Source organism: Rutilus rutilus (assembly GCF_951802725.1).
Source record: "Rutilus rutilus genome assembly, chromosome: 4".
In the NCBI taxonomy this organism is placed as follows: domain Eukaryota; kingdom Metazoa; phylum Chordata; class Actinopteri; order Cypriniformes; family Leuciscidae; genus Rutilus; species Rutilus rutilus.
The window spans coordinates 3,911,200-3,931,125 of record NC_140212.1 but is presented as its reverse complement, the minus strand read 5'-3'; the positions used below and the strand labels follow the sequence as shown (position 1 = coordinate 3,931,125).

Sequence of the window (19,926 nt, the reverse complement as noted above, 5' to 3'; positions counted from 1 at the left end):
AGCTTTTTCGATTTCATTACAGAGAAACATATAAGCTAATAACATTCTCAAACATTAATTTAGCCAGGCTTTGATGAACACGGGCTATCTGTCGAAATGCATTGACGTGTTTTTTTTTTTTTTTGTGCTAGTGTTTGTTGTATTATTAATGTGTTATTTCATTTTCGATTTTGGTTAAATAATATCTGCTAATGAAATGTGTCTTTAGAAGGCTGCCTATTTCTGGGCAAGTCCAAAATAAAACTTTAAATCAACTTGACTCAGAAGAGGCTCAGAGCAGCCGTGAGATTCGTCTTACATGTTGTTGCTAACTATTTATGATCGTTAGTGTTTGTATATGCAGTAGAACTCAACTCGTTTGGGATTCAAAGTCTGGTGTGATTTTTCTCATGACTGTTCTGCGGATGGTTTTTGTTAGTAGTGGTTCAGAAGACCGTTAGCACATTATTAGTGGTTATTCGAGTGTCATTAGTGTCCTGCGGGTGAGGGTCATCTTCATCACTGGTCAATCAACACGTCAATCAAACTGTCGGCCTCCCAGTGAGAGCCGGTACTTCAGACCCGGGTCTCATCAGTGTCATCATCACTCCTCAGTCTGGGGCCGGATTCACAAAAAATCTTTTTATGTTACGTAAGGTAAGTAGAAGTGCAGTTTTTTTTTTTTTAAGAATGTCTTAATTGACAGGCGTCAATAACTTTTTGAATGTAAAGTTTGTAAAATGTGTTGATGACATTAACTGTTAGAAGAATTTATTTGCTAGATTATAAACGTATAGTACTAATAGGTATTGCAATGCTTAATATTTGATTTTCAAAAAATCATTAAAAGTTTTAGCATTGTAGATTTAAGACTAATTTATGGAAGCATGTTTCCACCATGGAATAAAAAGATAAATTCAAACTCAAGTTCATATCTTGCAATTCTGAGAAGAAAAAAAAACTCGGCTCACAATTATGACTTTTTTTCTCAGAATTGCGAGGAATAAAAATCAGAATTGCTGGGATAAAAACTCACAATTGTGAGGATAATTGCGAGATATAAACTATAAAATGCTAATTATTTCTCAGATTTGTGGCTTTATATCTCGCAATCCATGGTGGAAACAAGCTTCCATACGAATTGGAGATTCACGATGAACATACTTTTCAAAAATGTAAACTTAAACGTAAAGTTCTAACATTTTATTATTATTTGATAACTTAAAGGGACAGTTCTCTCTCTCTCTCTCACACACACACACACACACACACATATATATTCTGTCATCATTTACTCACCTTCATGTTGTTCCAAACCTGTATGACTTTCTTTCTTCTGTGGAACATAAAAGAAGATATGTCCTTGTGTTTGTTTTTTTTGGCCACCAAAACAGTTTGGTTGCCAACATTCTTCAAACTATATTCTTTACCGAAACTTTGACTTGAATGACAATTTGAATATGCAAGAAATGTGAGACAGTGTGTTGAGTTTATCAAAAAGGGGTTTATTGTGTTTTCCCACACCCCTAGAGTTATATATAAAAAGTAAAAGAGTTAGAATAAGAAATGTTTTTTTTTTTTGAAAGAATACAGTGATTAAAACATAAATACTTGAACAGTATGTTTCTGGAAAAATACATTATGTATGATACAGAAAGATGTGTTAGGGTTTTCCTGCCTAGCATAATTACATCTGCATCGCTTCTGGTCTCAGTGGTAATAAAGTTAGCTTGCTTTGGGATAAGGCACAAAAAGATTTCTTTCTTTTAACTGGTCCGTCTCAACAATGCCATTAAGTGTCAGAAATATACATTTGGTAATCCAGTGATCGCTTGTAACCAGTGTTATCGCTGTACAGACAGTCCTTTATCTGCACAGTATGTCAATGTCAGTAGATCAATCAGTCAGGCTCCCTTTTTTGATGTGTCTGACTCAACATTGGGGTAAGATGTTGGGATGAGTTCCCGTCGTCTTTGTAATCCAATGGAAATGGGAGGTCAGTTACACAGTGTTGCAGGTCGGCGTCGGGACGGTCAGAGGTCGTCTGCTTCCTCTGAGCTGAAGCTGCTCCTGCGACTGCTCCCTTTGGACGCCGCGGGCGATCCGGCGGAGAGGAGTGGGTCGGTCCCGAAGGGCGAGAGGGGGTCGTCCATCAGGATCTCGTCCAGCCGGTGCTCTTCTTTCAAGGTGCTGCAGAAGAAGTCAGTGAAGTGGGAGAGAGGATCTGAGAAGGTGGTGGAGCCGTCGGTCTGTTCTCCGCCGTTCCCCACAACCATGGCCGCCGGTAAGGGTGTCCGCTGGGTGTAGTCCGGGCCGCTGATGTCCTCCTGAGGGTAGAGGGGGGGCTGGCCTGGCTGTGGGGGGGTCTGGTGCTGCTTCAGGAGCTGGGATGAAAGTTCAACTGCTCCCATTGAAGCAGCCATACTGGGCAGACCGTGAGCTCGAGCCTGGATTTCCAATTCCTGTCAAAGACACACACAGGCAGGTGGGTTGAGATAAACTGTCCGCATTGCATTCAGGCCGTCCGGGTCAAGTCTGACAGAAATAGATGGCACTCTAATTTGGTCTCTTTCCTCCTCCTTTTTTGCCATAAACACATGAAGGGTGCATTCAACTTCAAACTCATCCATCACAGAGATCAATTCTGAGGTAACTTCCAGAAAGCAGGGCTTCCCGTTACAACAGGACAGCTTAACGGTGTGTGGCGCACAATCATTAACTCGCCCAGACCTTTGGCCTTGAGCTGACACCATTACACTGTTTTTGGTGAAAATATTCTTAAATTGGTCATTTCATTGTCCTGTTTATTAATTTGAGTACATTTTACTGTGACTAGAATGGCATCTAATAACAATTGCCTGTTTAAAAAGCAAAATACCCCAAATAATTGACATTTTATACATATTTAAATATCGGATTAATGTGATATGTATAGAATGAGTTTGGGTGATTGGATCATTTAAAACATTATTATTGGATATTACATTAATGTTCTGGATTTTTCTTTGAAAAACATTAATATCAGGCTATTTTTTGTTGTTGAATAGTTTCATTTATTTTTATTATTTATTATTGAGTAATAGTATTTAACAACACGTACGCACTATATAATTAGGGTTAGTTGTTTGTAATTATGCATAATTTACTGTTTTGACTACAGTAAGTACATGTAAGATGTGTAACATGGACACTGTAAAAAAGTGTGACCTCATTATTTGTTTACTCATCTTTTTAATTAAAATAATTAAAATATAATGATTACTCATTTTTGTTATTGTTGATTAAATAATAAAAAATAAAAATAATGAACCAAGATTTGGTCGATGAGATTAACACTAATTACTAACCTACTACTCATGCAAGTGTCTACACTCACCGCTATGGTTTCATATTTCCATTACTCCCACACATCATCTGTAGCGGAGACAGTCTAAATGAGCTATTGCATTGCCTCTCAGCGTGGGTATCTTCAGACACTCAATTGAGGTATTATTAGCATTAGCTTTTGGAAAGGAAGCCTCGGGGTAATTACTTTGAGGGCTAATTGCGATGTCTTCACATGTGTGAAGAAGACTCGCGCCTGGTCCGTGAATATGTCAATACTGTTGGAAACTAATGCATAAATTCAGACGAGGAGCCCAGCTCTTCAAAGTTATTAGCCCTCATAATCTAATTCCGGGGCACATTCTGCTCAGATAATTATTAATCAGATAATCACCTCAGCTCACCGTGTTTTAAAGCAGGGCCGGAAAGGCGGTTACAAACACTGCCGCTCAGATGCCAGGCACATGGTGAGGTGTGTTTGAAGCTAAGATGGTCATCAGCGTAAGTGACCAGTTAAAACCACTGGTGTGGACACTATCATGCTGGTTTTAGCTGCTTGTCCATCAATGTCGTCGAACTAAAAGTACTGATACTTCTAGGTTTTACAGTAGTGACTTTTTTTTGTGCTAATTTTCCAACGAGAAACAAAACAAAAGTGCAATACAGTTTACCGCATTTTCTCATGTCTGTAGGTTTGACAAGGAGAGAGTAATTAAACATGGCCCTTAAATAATGAGAAGCCCAATTCATTTGAGAGAATTGCTTTGTTCAAACGATTTAGGTGATTACGTGATTCAGTGGTCAAACAAACAACTCACCAGTTCATTGTTTGCCCCTTTTGTCTGTTATGTAGGTAAATTCTGCGTAACTCTTTTTGACTGAATTATGAATTCGAGTTTTTCCCCATTTCTTTAAATAAAATTACAGTTAATTTAATGCTATCAGTCCAATTTAGATGTTATTTCGGATAAATGCTCAAAGTGCAGAATTAAATCGTTTCATCCGATAGTTTATAAAGATGTTTTTTTTTTTCTTGCCTTTCGCTCCCACAGCCATCGCTTTCTACCGTCTCTCACGTCTACATCTCATTCTCTGGCCGTATTCCCCTCGTGTCTTTACCTGGATTCGTAGCTGGAGTCTTCTGTTGGCCTGTTCTAGTTTCTTCTGTCGGCTCTCGAGATCACGGGCGTGCTGCTGCTCTTTCTGCAGCCACTTAATGTATTCCACCGAGGCCTTGAGGATCGTCCCTTTGTTCCAGCGCATATCACTGGCAGAGAAACGTAAAAGATAACCTTTCTCAACACCGCCTTTGCATCAGTAGAACTTTCATACACAGAGAAAAGCCTCACAAGGGTCTCCTTTTTTTCCCCGGGACCAAGAAACTGTGATTTACATGGCCAATTATTCATTCTCGGACATTACCTTGCCTTTGAATGGGAATTTTAATGGAATAGTTAAGTACGTCTGCAGAAAGACCATTCTATGGCCCCTTGTACGGTAAAATTAATCCCTGAGCAAAAATAGGTGTCGGAAGAGGCAGAAAAAAAATTGGACTTTGGAAGCCGAAAGTAAAGTGCAGTCATTCCCGATACCATTACTTTTTAAAAGGAGGAAAGTGTCGTGAAATTGTCTCTTTCTTTGGAATAAGATGTTGGCCTGATCTGAGCTAATAATCTCCTTTATCTTGTGTTAATGGCAAGGTGACAGCACTAGCCTTCCATTTAAATTCGATAAAAAGTCCAATTAAGCCGGGGCAATGGGCTCCCTGTCTGCACCGTACTTCATCTCCGGGTTCAGTTGTGCTTAAACTTTAGTTCAAATGGTCTATACTTTGCCTTGAACCTCATTTTCATCATTCAGATGGTGGTCTGTTCGCGCTGTAGGTATTTCCTTGAGAAATGAGCCCTGAACTGTCATCTTCTCTCTCCTTCAGCATCATTTTGCCCTGTCTTTAAGAGTCTATCTCTGATGTGATTTGATGTGAAGACTTTGAGTTCGGCTGTGAATCCAGTAAGACTTTTACTTACGGGTCATTTGATTTCGGTATCAGCGTTCCCAGCTCTTTGATCCTGTAGTTGATGTTGTATCGCCGTCGTCTTTCAACTGGAAATTATGAGAGCAAAGTAAGTCACGCAGCACAAACCTAATATTAATATTAAACAGAATTAATTAATGCATTATCGAATTACAAAATGAATGGCTTATTATTGAATAGAAATAATTACGTGAAATATTTAACCATCATATTTTGTTGAAAGTGACTTGAACTGTCTTTTGAGACCCTAATGTACATTTAAATAATAAATAAATAAAATAACATTTTGAAATTAGCCTCATTATCACAAAAAAACTGAAAGAATATTGGTAACACTCTGGAATAAGGTTCCATTAACATTAGTTAACAAACTAACAATGGAAAGTATTCTAAATGTTAATGTCAGCATTTACTAATACAATATTAAAAGTATCTGTTAATATAAATGCTTAGGGTCCAATTCCCACTATTAACTACAACTTTAGCCTCAATAAACTCCTAATTACCGCTTATTAATAGTTCTTAAGGAAGATGTCAAGTTCAGGTATTGGGTGGATTAAGGGGTGTAGAATGTGGTAATGTAGAATAAGGCATTAATATGCGCTTTATAAGTAACAGCCAATATCCTAGTAATATGCATGATAATAAGCAACTAGTTCACTAAACTGTGACCACATTATATAATGAACCTGAGCCAACATGAGCTACCAGGTAGGTAATGCATGTTAAGTAATGGTATATTTCTCTGACCTAATCATCCATCCAACATTTATTGAAATTGGAGTTAATCTGAGTCCATAAAAAGCACACCACTAAAAGTCATTTTTTGAGTATTTTTGTTATCAACAGATTCAACTTGAAGAAAAGAACTTGAGGGTTAAATAAGCAAGTGCAAATGCCCTCTTACTTAGATTGTGGTTGTCTTTTTTCTGTCTTTCTTTGGCCGTGACTCTGGTGTCGTGTTCTGTAAGAGAAGAAGAAAGGATGGGAAGGTTATTGCGGAAACTGATAAGTGTATATCCAAAGGTAAGTCGAACACCCATGCTGATGCAAAAGAAAGCTGTTAGATTAATAACATCATTAGTTTGAACAACTTCCTAGCCAGTCCTCAAGATTCCTGCCTAACGCTCCCAAAACAACACAGCCACACATCAGCACAAGCCCTCTTTTTGTGTCTGAATAAGTGTCATTCACCCCAGACTCGTCAACACCAGATCTGTCTTCATGTAGAAAAGCTGTGTATCTTCTTTTAATCCTTCCGGACCTTACGATTAACCAATCTGCTGCTGACGTCCCGGAGCGGGTGAAGAGGAGGGAGGCCTAATGCTTCTGCATTCATATTCACGTTCACATTCTTCCAAATTATATAATTGGGAGCAGTGATTGGATTTCTCAATTCATTTCTGCTGATTCAATAAGGTCATTTGAGCCATGCGTAACCAAACAAGAGCGCCGTGCAGCACGCTTATGTGAAAAAGATAGTAATGCACTTATTTTCCTGCCGGAGTGAAGAGTTCTCCAGGCATCCTTTCTATTTCCTGAATCAATTAGCTTTACTTGATGCATGACATTCATAAGAAAAAAGGCACCCACAAAGGAGGAATTGTGCCGTGTCTATCATGCTAAGAATACATGCTACCATATTCCGCTCACTGAAGCATTGATAATGAAGAATGAGAGCAACACAAAGGCGAGCTAAACACGGAGCATGCTGACTCTTAAGAGTAAGACAGCTGGATAATAACATGAAACATACAGTTGTGTTTGGCTTTCACAGCCTGGGCCTTTAGGAATAACACATGTGGAATGAGCCTGTCTGGGTTTGCTTTGCTAGATCTATTTACAGTATGCCCTAGATTTTATATAGTGTTGTTTTGTTTTTAATAGCTGTTGAATAGGACTTGTCTTCCCTACATACACCTATAAAATACATTATATTTGTGTATATTATATTTGTGTAAATATTTAATATTTGTATATTTATATGAAATAAAGCAGAAGTCAATTTAAAATGATTTAGAAAATATTGAAGTATGCCAAATGCATAAACGTTAATGTAATTTTGAGACCGCTAATTCATCATTCATAATTCAAGTATGGAGCTAGTTGTGACAAGGTTTATTCGTCCATTCATTTTATGTTTTTGTGTTCTTAGGTCACAAGTTAAGTCACAAGAAACACACAAAAAACATATTTGTCCCAACACATTTTTTGTGTTTTTAGGTCACAAAATAAGTCCCAAAAAACATTATTATTTATATATATTTTTTGTGTGTGTTCTTACTCTCTTAGAAGAAAAGGTTCTATATGGAACCTTAAAAGGTTCTGTCAGGTGTTTCATACATAAAACCTTTTTTGGGATTCGGGAATATATGGGATAATTTTGTGCATTCAGCTTTAATTAAAGGTATAGCGGAGGATTTTCCCGAATTTTAGAAAAGAACCGCCCTCTCCACTTTTTGAAAAAATGCACATGCGCAACACTCTACCTGCTTCCGAAAGGGAACGCCTATTAAACGTGTGCACGAGAGAGCATGCACGAGCTAATCATAGCTTACATTTCTTAATTTTCTTTAAATTAATTTACAATTTTATGAAGTAAACAGCTTGAAAACATACTTCATCACTAGAAACAAATTAAAATAAATGGTTAAACATGAAAGTATTACGCAATCATTTAAGACATTTGGGTTCTTTAAAATGAAGTCAAGAACCCTAGAGTTCTATATAGAACCCCACTGAACCTTTTTTTTTTTTTTTCTAAGAGTGTAGGGACTTCCACTTGTGACCTTGTCATGGCTATTGCAATGCTCTACCAGATGAGAAACAGAAAATTAACCGTTTCAAAACTGCAGTCGCATCTTTGCGGCTTTTAATCTGAAACGAAACCGCACCTGTAAGTGTATCTTTCTGAAATGCCTTTGCTAACAGCACAGGTCCTGCTCGGACAGGCGTCTGTGCCCTTCTGTGCTCCGTACCTGTGACTTCCATTTTAACTGAGAGCTTTGTGGGCAATGAGGGTGTCAGTCCACCGTGAGCGGCAGTCATACCTTGGTCGCCGCCGTACATCTCCAGCATGCTGTTGTTCAGTGACACCTTCAGAGGAAGAGAGAGCAAGTAAGTCTAGATTCACACAGGGACATTACATGTTCACCAAGTGTAGTGATTCTGCATGCATGTGATCTTTTCTCCAGTCTATTTTGCATCATATGTAATATTTTTGGTGTTACACGCATGATTTTTGACACCGACATTCTCTGTGTTAAGAGTAAACATTGTCAAACAGGCCTAGTTTTCCCACTTTTTTACACTAATTTTGAGGATTAAAATGTGAATATTACAGTCAAATGATGCATAATCAAATGAATTAAAATATGTAAAATGAGGACGTTATGAATGATGGATGCATGATCTGCAGAGCTTTTATATGCATAAAGTCAGTCTTAAATGAGCAGAGAAACTCAGCAAACAGATGTAGCACTCCAGGAGACAAAAGAGAGCGCTGTACAGCTTCTTTCTTTTTTATTCTCGGTTTCTATTATTCTGAGCTTACATTATTGTTCTCCCCACACACTGCAGGAGTTTTGCTATGGCATAATCCTTTAACCATTTACATGTATATACGTTTTTCGCCAACTACCAGTCCAACAAAAGCTAGAGCAGTGAAAAGCTCATTTCTGTCAGTGTTATAGGTGAAATGTAAACGTAGAGCAGGATTAAAGAGGAGGTCAGAGCGTTACAGGAAGACAGAAGCGGCAGGCGTTATAGTGTTTCCTCCGCTCGTACGCGCTCTCCATTATCTCGGTAGAGGAAAGAGTGCGCTTATCAACATGAAAGATTGCCACAGCGCCTTGACTGTTCACGTCGTAATCGCTTCAATCCATTCCCATCATGTTAGCAGATATGTTGACACGGGGAAGCGGTTTGATGCGTCGTGCTGTATGACTAATTAGAACGAATTGATCCGTTTAAGCATGGTATCATTTCTGAACAAGTCCACTGGGAGAGAAGATATTAGCTCAATCCGATGCTTGACTGCTTACTCAAATACAAAACTCTCGCTTGCTCATTCTCTCTCTCTCTCTCTACTTCCTCAGCACACTCTGCCTTATTCGTTCCCATCATGCTCTTAGTATCACATACCTCTCTAGTGAGCTCAGGTGTTGTAGTAATCACAACTCAAGCGATGCTTTGTCCATCCACGGACGTCAGTACGACAGTAACAATTTCATGCTGGTCTCACACATAGTTGGGCCACTTGTGTGCCCAGATGCTTACCTAAGGGTTTTCATTGGCTCTAGCTGAATTGCAATTCCTCAGCAGAATGCGCTTTTGGCATTTAGCAGAGTTGAGGTATTTTTCTAGCTTGCTCTCTCTTTCTGTTTTGGAGAAGTGATCACTCATTAACATAGTTTGGCTCTTCTAAGGCATACCTCTCTGCATGCTGACATCATTAACAGACTAATCTGTATTGTTCCACTGTTTAAAGCCTGAGATTTAAGTCTGTTCCCCCTTTTTTCACTGCAGAGACTGAACTTTGACTCTCAGCTGGACCTCACGCAAAGACAAACCCCTTTTCACAAGCACACCAAAGGCACGTGTTTGTGTTATTAATGTGTTTAATTCATTTTTAAACCAACAAATGTAGCTTATATTTTGGATTCAGACCTGTTTTATTCATCTAATTAAGTGTGCATTTTATGCACATGCAGAAGTACTTTAGTCATTTTCATTTCATTACATGGTAACACTTTACTCAAGGTCTGTTTATATAATGCATCAAATAGCTATTTATACTTTTTTATAATCTTAGTCGTTATACTTGTTGTAGGTATTATAGTTATAGTTAATACTTTATAAATGTTTTAGAAATGTTTTAAAATTAAACAATTATATAAAATAGTATTTGATCTAATTATTGATAATTAGTTTGTTCTTTATTGATATTCTGCAAATATTCTGGTTATGATTAAACTATTTTGTTTTCAATTAAACTGATTATAAGTTGTACTATAAGGCAATAAGTCTATATAAATAAGTTACTTTCAAGTATGATTTTTACTAGATATTTTGATGGTTAGTTATTTTGACATACTGTACAAGCCATTTCTTAACTTAAGTATAATTTCCCAGTACTTTTTACACCTCTATACACAGGTCGTTATCAAATGCACGGGACGTAACAGTTCAACAAAGTGAGGAGATTAACTTGGTATATACTTACGTTATTTTGCATTATGATTCCTGGCTCCATACAATCCAAACCCCCATCTTTGAACCCGGTTTCAAGGCTAATGAGATCATCAATAACTTCATCCATTGGAAACTAAAAGAAAAACAATGATTATAGCACATACTTCTGTCAATAGAGGTTGAATTTGTCAATCTGAGATGTTGTTTTAAGTTTCATTTTTTACTGCCGTCAGTCATTGTGTCAATCCAGAGTAAAAGTGAGAGACGTGTGAATAAACTGGGCCACTAATCCAATAACAGATGATTCATCATCTCTGAAAGACGACTGTGAGGATGAAGCACCACTTATCAGAGCAGCCGACCCATCCTTTAATTGTCAACATGATCAGAGCTGAGTGTTTAAAGTTATTGATGAGTACAAACACTCAGAGAGATGAGATCACAGGAAGTACTCACCTCGCTGTCGTGATTGTTGGCCAGTGTGAGCAAGGTGACGGGGCTTCCTGGCGTGCTGCTGTCGCTCATGGGTGGCATGTGTCCGTTGCGCATGACGGGCACCGTGCCCAGGGCCTGGCCCGGGTGAGGATGGGCCTGGCTAGCAAGTTTGCTGCCCAAAGTTAGGTACTGTTTGACCTGCTGGGCCTGGGTCTGGTGGAGGTGATACTTGGAGTTCTCCAGATGACTTTGAACCTTCAAAAAGAAGAGAAAAAAATGCTTTTTTTTAGCTTAGTAATTTGTCCACAAAGTATGTCCTTGTACTTCCATCTCTTTCATTTAACTTGTTTTCCAACATTAAGCATCTGCACAACCAAAACCACCTTACCGTATTCAAGATATGCAAAATATCTTCCAATTATTTCCTTCAATTAAGCATATATTAAGCCCAACATCGCAAGTCTCAATGTAATCTCAGTTGCCTGCTTAAAACGTCCCCAAAAGTGACTTAATCACTGCAATCCAACCACAGCCAAAAAACCAAACCAAAATTCTGAAAGGGATAGTTCACATAGAAATTTAAATGCTGTCATCATTTACTCACCCTCATATTGTCATGTATGACTTGTTTCTTCTGTGGAAGACCCCACTGAGTTTCATCCTATGGACAAAAACAGTTTTTTTCAGTTGTTCCACAGAAGAAAGAAAGTCCTACAGGTCTGAAATGACACAAGGAGGGTGAGTAAATGATGACAGCGCTTTCATTTCTGGGTGAACTACCCTTTAACCAAGCACCAAAACGGCCCTTATCTTGCGCAAAACAAGTCAAAGCAGAACATAGCGGGTCCTTACGTTGGAAACTCGAGCTCCGTCTCTCATCTTGTAGAAACTACAGTCAGTTAAATGTGGCATTCTCAATCCCTGTACTTCCACACGGAGGAACGCTAAGGTAGGATCCCAGGCAAGTGACTGTCCCCTCTTGTTCCTGTCCGGTCTTTATAACCAAGCAGGAGGAACTCCGTGACCTAATTAGTTTAAAGACCAGGCCTTTCCTTTTTATCGCAGGTCGTAGTAGTCACCTCAAGAGGAGAGATTTCTGATCTGACAGGTTTGATCACTGCAGGGTCGAGGTCTTTTGCCTATATGGCTAATTCGGTGAGACCGCCCAGTTTTGTTTGCGTGAAGCAGCCAATCCCAGACTTCCCCCTTCTACCACTTCTGCTTCAGGGGGTCCGAGACAATTACTGCTTGTTGTGTGTGGTTTCCAAATGACCCAGAGGCCCATCTCTGGACCAGACCCACTAGACAACATTGTCTTGTATCTGTTTTCAAAAACTAACTGTCTTGAACCCGGCGGCTCCCCTAATTTTAGTCTATAACATATCGTAAAGCTAAATATAGGAGGGAAGCATTCATTCGGGGTGATGGAGGCGACCCCTAGCAGTCATTATTATGTTGTCTACGCTCACAAAAGCACAACTGTTGAGTTACTTTTATGGCGGTCAAAGTATTTTCGGAAAAATCCAAAACTGAACTTTTACTGACCGTTGACTAAAGATACTCAATTGTGTGAGCGAAAGTTATGTTTAATTTGATCAAAACGTCTGTTTGCAATAACAAAAGAGGCATTTAAGACTCATGCTAGTTGAGTCAGAAACATTGTTGGAAGTTCGGCTGTATTGCCCTTCAATGGAAATCTTAAATAGAAAATATTATCCCATACGCACTGAAATAGTTATTTAAGCCCTTAAAGGATGAATCCGAGGACCAAATCGGATCTTCTATGCCCCTCTGACTGCATATTCAACAGTTCACCAGAGGTCTGTCTCTGTTTATCAGCCATTGCAAAGCTCTTTTCATTACACACACTAGATTTGGCTTCAAAAAGACCTAAGAGTCTAACTTCTCTCTTATCCCAGGCAAAGGTGAAAGAAGCCATTGTGTCTCAGAGCTCATCTCTGCAGTGGGGAAGGGAAGGGTTATAGTTGTGTTAAAGGGCCACGTCCTTGACTTACATCTCCCCTTTCTCTTGTGAATGCAGGATACAAGACTATTAACTAATCAAAGCCAGTAATGTGTTTGAAGTCGTAGTGATTTCGTTCACAAATAAAGTGTAGACAATGGAAGCCCTATATGTGAAGATGCATTAGATGGCATATTTAAAACAACATTACACACTCATCAACTAAACATTCAGCATGCAGATTATGAGCTGATCTTACACTAAATTATCAATGATACAGTTGAGATTTGCGTGCTTCATAAAGTTAATAAACTTATTTTTTTACACTTTTGATAGTTTATATTTTGATGTATGTTTCTATTGTCTACAATAGTAATGTGTACTCCTTTAAATAACTTTATTAAATAGAACTATTAGAATTAAACATAACATATAATATAATAATATAACATAACATATATATAATAACAAAAACATTTCCTTTACCTTGATTTGGTCTTTAAGTGTGCATCTTGCCTAGAAACCCTGTAAGTGTGTCTGGAATGATGAGATATAATCTATTGTGCTAGTGTTGATGTTGCATAATTTTGTTTCAGCATTAGTCAAGTTCTGGTTTCACTTCAGAAAAATCTGAGTTTTGAAACACTGGGGAGGGGGGCAATTTTTTACCGGCTTTAGAAATCATGGACAAAACCTTTCATGGCCAAAAGGTCAGGCATTATATTGAGTTGGAATGGGTAAAGAAGTTAAATCACTTCAATATAAATCTAAAGGATATGCCTTTATTTTGACAGATGTGAGTCAGAGATACTCTTTTGTTTTGTTTTGTTTCTGAAGACATCAGTTGTGCTATACTGAATATTCCTCTTAAGAATCAATGCTGTTAGACCACAAAAGTTTCTGAGGGGAAGAGAAAGTAAAACTTCTTACACACACACACACACACACACACACACACACACACACAACACACCAAAAGAACGGAATCCATTCACATCAGGTGTTGTTCCTTCTCTTGAATTTGACAGCATGTTCTTGATATTTCTTTGCACAGCAGCAATAAACATATTTAAACAATTTAGCCACACTCAAAAATGCAAAATGTAAACCATCAAACCAAGCATGATTTATTGTATAGAAATATAGGTTTCTAATATGAAAATATATTTGTATATTATTTTTACTATTAAAATATAAAATGCGATACATGCTTATAATATTTCTTTTTTAACATTTTGTCATTTTTGAGGACTTAAGAGTCCAAATACTTTTTGGGAACAATGTGTGCTTTACAGCCACTTAATGTGTGTGTGTGTGTGTGTGTGTGTGTGTGTTTTCTTTCTTTTTTTATCCTACTTCTGTCATTCAACTCTCTTTAAAAGTATCACAGCTATGTAAACATTTTGCTAGAGCCATAAATCTGTTTGATTGTATCATCTCTGTCCATTTAACCAAGGGTCCAACCCAAATAGATATTCAATGTATATTTATGCATTTGACAAACACTTTTATCCTAAGTGACTTATGGTGCATCCAAGGTATAATTTTTTTCATTGTGTTTTCCCTGGGAATCGAACCCATAACCTCGAGTACCATAGTGTACTTTACCAGTTGAGCAACAGGAAGCAATCTCTTCAAACCAGCACTTTTATGGACTCAGAGTAACTGAAGCTCAATCTAAACTCACAGTTTTCCATTAAACAATTCCAAGCAGCCATTAAAGAACATTGCACTCAAAGACTCACAAACAGCATTTGAACTCATGCAGCTCTCATCCCTCATCGCTTTTGCAGCTACATACCGGCAGCAGTTGGATCTCAGTGAGAGAGATGACTTGAACCACACAGCAGCGGCTCATGGTCCACAAGAAGGCCTTCACAGTAGGTCAGACTCAGCAGGAGTCACGCAAACAACACGCACAAACGGCCTGCAGTCTTTGCCCTTAAACCGCAAGCCAAGAGGAGTTGCAATCTCTCAGTCCAGTGTAAACGCAACAAGGCTAGGAAAGCAGAAGGATAACTGAGCATATGTGTGTGTGTGTGTGTGTGTGTGTGGCTTTCCTGAGCTGTGTGTGCAGAAACACGGGCCTGGAGAGGAAGGCATGACACAGCTTTCTCAGCTTCCTCTGTACGGGATCTAGTGGTCACCCAAAGGCCTGACAGAGGCAGAATTTCAGGTGCTAGAGACTCGGAGCGTTATTTTGTTCTTGGTCCTTCCTGTCTGACCCTTTTTACAGCCTTACTCAGCACATTCCCCTGATAGGTCATCTCTTTAACACTCACTCACACACACACACACACAACGTACATAAAAATTAATCAAACGAAATGTTACTGCAGACACATACGCTTGCATGTGCACTTGTAAGTAGTGTAGTGCACACACATTCACTTTGAGAACCAACAAGTACACTCAAGGCCAAAAAGTGCATAGTGCTGCGTACTGAAGCCTCTCGGACTAAAATGACTACATGTTTTGACTGTTTTCCATTCAATTTTGTCTTCCAGGGCAGTTTTTATATTGCACTATGGAGATTATTTTCCCCACAGTCTGCAGTGTTGTTTGTGTTTCTCTGTAGAAACACTACAAGTCTGACTTACTGCTAGTTTGATCCACCAAGTCAAACAGATGAGGAATTTATGGAAGTCTGTTTCCACCTCAGAGTAAAAAAAGAGCATGTTTAAAACAAGAAATAAAGTCATAGTTGTGATTGTGAGAGATGAAGTCACAAATTTGCAATTGGGAGACAAAAATTTGCAATTTTGAGAATTTCACTGTTGAGAGAGCTAAGTTTGCGATATTTAAAAATCGTGATGTTTAAAGTCACAAAGTGATATAAAGTCACAATTATGATAAATGAAGTCGCATTTGTGAGATATTAAGTGATATTGCTAAATATAAAATCACAATTGAGCAAAATAAAGTCGCATTTAGGAATAGTCGCTTTTCAGTGCTGCATAATATAAACTGAGCAGGAAAACTGAGGTCATTATAAAACTAGTATCTCAAATGATGATTTATGGCATGAGAACAGTGAGAAGATGCTTTGGAAATGATTGAAATCATTGCAGAGTAGACAGGATGTGTGTATCAGCATCCTTTTGTTGCCTTGTTTCCTGTTTTAAAGGAAATGCAAAGGAAAGTTTCTAGTAATTGACTAAAGTGCCATTGAACCTGTGTGTGTGTGTACGTGCGTGCGTGCGTGCCTGCGCCTGGTATTCCCTATGTTATGGGGACCAATTTGACCTCATGGGGAAATTTTTTTGGTCCCCATGAGGAAAACAGCTTATAAATCATACTAAATGAAGTGTTTTAAAAATGACTTAAAAAGTTTTCTGTGATGGGTAGCTTTAGGGGTAGGGTTAGTGTAGGGGGATCGAATATACAGTTTGTACAGTATAAAAATCATTACGTCTATAAAAAATCCCCATAAAACATGGAAACGTGTGTGTGTGTGTTTTCTAGAGTTTCTGTATGTGTTTGTATATTTACCTCTAACCCAAAATCCTGGTTGGCCATTTTTCCATGTTTTTCTCTGGGCCCGGTCTGAATTCTCACCTTTGTTAGTCCCACATACAGTATGTATAAAACATGAGCTACTTCCTGTAAGAGTTGGGCCGCTTCTGAGACAAGACTTCAAAGTCCAGCTCACACATCTGAGAGCTGTTTTATCCAAGTAGAAAAGGAATGCATAATAACCAGAAGACTTTAATGATTCATATATAAATTAAATATTACACTCATTTTAACTGTATGATAGGAGTGCCAAACTGTCCTCCCTGAGCTCAGTGCTTCAACCCAGTTTATCAACAAGAAATATGGAATGTGAAAATAGTACATTTATATATGACGTTTACTTGGATTCACTTTCATTGTATGATAAAGTGACCCCAAAAATGTAAATGTTTTATTTTATTCTATTTTATTTCAAATGTACCTGTGCAATTATTCTTTATTATTATTCTTTAAAATCAATACCAGAAGGTTTGTTATTTTGTTACCTATGGAAGCTTGTTTTTGCCACGGAATAGAATAATAAAAAAATAATACAAACTTTTTGTTTCTCTGAATTGGGAGTTTATATCTCGCAATTCAGACTTTATAACTCACAATAGCGAGTTTATGTCTTACAGTTCCGAGAAAAAAAGTCAGAATTGCAAGATGATATAAACTCGAGTTTATGGGCCCTATTTTAACGATCTGAAACGCAAGTGTCAAAGCGCAAAGCGCAAGTAACTTTGTGGGCGGGTCTCGGCGCTGTTGCTATTTTCCCGGCGGGATAAATGACTCTTGCGCCTGGCGCAAATCTAAAAGGGGTTGGTCTGAAGTAGCTTCATTATTCATAGGTGTGGTTTGGGCGTAACGTGAAATAAACCAATCAGAGCGTCATCTCACATTCCCTTTAAGAGCAGACGCACTTTTTCCTTGGCGTATTGCTATTATAACGGCGGATTTGCCAGGCGCGCGTCAAGAGGGGTTCACAGCCGAGGAGACCAACGCTCTCGTCACGGCCGTAAAAGAGAGAGAAGTGACATTGGGGATGGGAGAAACACACCCAAATTAGCTTCGGTTAAACAGGCATATAATAATGTGGGTAAATGTGTAAGCTAGATGTATGCTTTTATAATAAATTATTATATTTATAATAAATTGTCTATCTATCTATCTATCTATCTATCTATCTATCTATCTATCTATCTATCTATCTATCGTTTGTAATAATATGATTTGCAAAAATGAAAACTGCTGCTTCTGTGTAGATTAGAGAATCACAGTGTATGAGCGTTGTGCACTCTATACATTATGGTCAAGCATGCGCCCTTAAAATAGCATAATGAACAACGCGCAACGCGCCACTGACTTTAGACTAGGTTTTTTCTGGCCAGTGGCGCAATTGTTTTATGGAACAGTAAAATAGCACCAGGGAACGTTTGCGCCGGAACACGCCTCCTTTTTTTGCGCTGAACCGCCCAGGGAGCGCAAGTTCATTCCCTAGTTTAGCGACGTGCTTCTGTGGAGGGAAAAGCGCGCTTTGCGCGGGTGCAAAATAGGAATGAAACATGCGTCGGTGTACAAAGTCAATTGCGCTGGGTGCAAGATAGGGCCCTATATCTTGCAATTCTGACTTTTTTCCTCGCAATTCCAAATTTATAATTCACACTTTTTTTCCTCGCAATCCCGGGTTTATAATTCACAATCTTATATTTTATTATATAATTTAGAATCTGCACAAGCTTATATCTCGGAATTCTGAGTTTATATCTAAATTGCAAGAACTGCATGAAAAAAGTCAGAATTGTGAAATGTACAATCAATTCTTACTTTAATTCTTTACTTAATTTTTCGCGATAAAGTTTATATCTTGCAATTCTGACTTTTTTTTCTCCTCACAATTCCAAGTTTATATCTTATAAACTCAAGATATAAACGTGGAATTGTGAGGAAAGAAAATCTGAATTTTAAACTTTTCATGGCAAACGTAACGTGTCTTTTAGTATGCAGGGCCTTGTAACGATGCTTACAATAGTTTTGATTTTTATATTAAAAACAAAGTATTTGGACTGGTAAGTCTCGCTTAAAAATGTTTGAATGTCATTGCATTTGGTAACTCTGAAAGCTTGTCAATTCTGAGTTTTAGATATAAATTCAGATTTGCAAGATATAAACTTGGAACTGTGAGATATAAACTCTATTCCGAGGAAGAAACAAGCTTTCATAGTTAACAAATGTTAATCGTCTGCAATGTTACTTAAACAGCTTCATAGGTTGCTAATAGGTTTGTGCGTTTAAAGAGTGGGCTGAATAGAAACTTGGTTTCCCCAGAAAAGATGTGATTACGTCTAATGCGATTTTCGATGTAAATCAATTAGCCTCCACTCCATCAGGGCCGACAAGGCAAGCCGTTCACAGGCACACCTGAGAGGAATTCACTCAACCCCGTCCCATTCAGACCCACAGTTCCTGTGCGCGGACAGATTTAATTGAAGAGCCAAAACAAAAAGCAACAGTAAAACACATTCCTCTCTATTCAAATACAGGCTATCCGCTTCAAACAACGCATAGTGAATCCGATCAATAAACTGCTTTCATTGGGAAATTTATCCACAATATCTGGAGGAGCAAACGACTTTTCAGAAGCATCTAACCGTTTCCCATGATCTTCTAACTCGGCACCCCGCTTTGCACTGATCCCCTTAAAAATCACAAAATGACCAAACCACATCACATGACTTCCCTCCACACACCAGACTCACAAAAAGGACCCAGCACTCTCAGAACAAGGGCTTATGGGTAAGCTGTGGTTTTGAAAGGCCTTCTTTATCTGGGTTTGGGCTAATCACTGGTTTGAATCACCTACATGGATTTATTTTTGGCAGTGCAGAGTTGTGTTGTAACGACAGATCGTAAGTTAATTTCATGGTATGTCTTAGTGAGGTAAGCTGGGGTAAGGAACATTTGAGGATACAATACACATTCTGTTGCACACAAACGTAGCAAACATAAAGAAGTTACGGTATCACTACCGTTCAAAAGTCAGTAAGTCAGTAAGATTAAGGAAATTCATCATTTTATTTAGCAACACATTAAATTGATCAAAATGTCACAGTAAATACTTTTTATAATGTTACAAAAGATTTCGGTAACACTTTATTTTTAAGGTGACAAAGTTACTTACTATAGTAATAACTAACCCTAACCGTAACTCTATAAGTACATGTACTGAATTAATATTACTCAGTACTTAGAGTAAGTGCAATGTAACTACGTCACCTTAAAGTCAAGAGTCACCAAGATTTCTATTTCAAATAAATGCTGTTCTTTTGAACTTTCTGTGCATCAAAGAAAATTACCATGGTTTCCACAAAAATGTTAAGCAGCACAAATGTTTTCAACATTGATTGATAATAAGAAATATTTGTAAAAATCTTACAGACCCCAAACCTTTGACAGAAAATGCATCACAATCACAATGCTAGGGTGTTGCTCTGCGGTTTCT

At 38.2% G+C, this 19,926-nt stretch overlaps 1 protein-coding gene across 9 annotated transcripts in view; it reads right to left on the bottom strand.

Moving 5' to 3' along the window:
* Positions 1-1,463: 1,463 nt before the first annotated feature.
* tfec (transcription factor EC) overlaps positions 1,464-19,926 on the bottom strand; it is a 47,172-nt gene continuing 28,709 nt past the window's right edge. For 2 of the 9 annotated variants that reach the window (XM_084407330.1, XM_084407331.1), the window contains 7 exons: positions 10,988-11,221; positions 10,563-10,664; positions 8,317-8,434; positions 6,246-6,302; positions 5,331-5,406; positions 4,423-4,570; positions 1,464-2,441 (listed from right to left, as the gene is read on the bottom strand). In XM_084407330.1, the coding sequence (XP_084263456.1) occupies positions 2,013-2,441; positions 4,423-4,570; positions 5,331-5,406; positions 6,246-6,302; positions 8,317-8,434; positions 10,563-10,664; positions 10,988-11,221 (1,164 nt within the window). In that variant the 3' untranslated portion in view covers positions 1,464-2,012. Of the gene's footprint in view, positions 2,442-4,422; positions 4,571-5,330; positions 5,407-6,245; positions 6,303-8,316; positions 8,435-10,562; positions 10,665-10,987; positions 11,222-11,570; positions 11,628-11,818; positions 12,160-13,415; positions 13,468-14,730; positions 15,003-19,926 lie in introns of those variants that run through there. The other 7 variants (XM_084407332.1, XM_084407335.1, XM_084407336.1 and 4 more) reach the window with 7 other exon arrangements.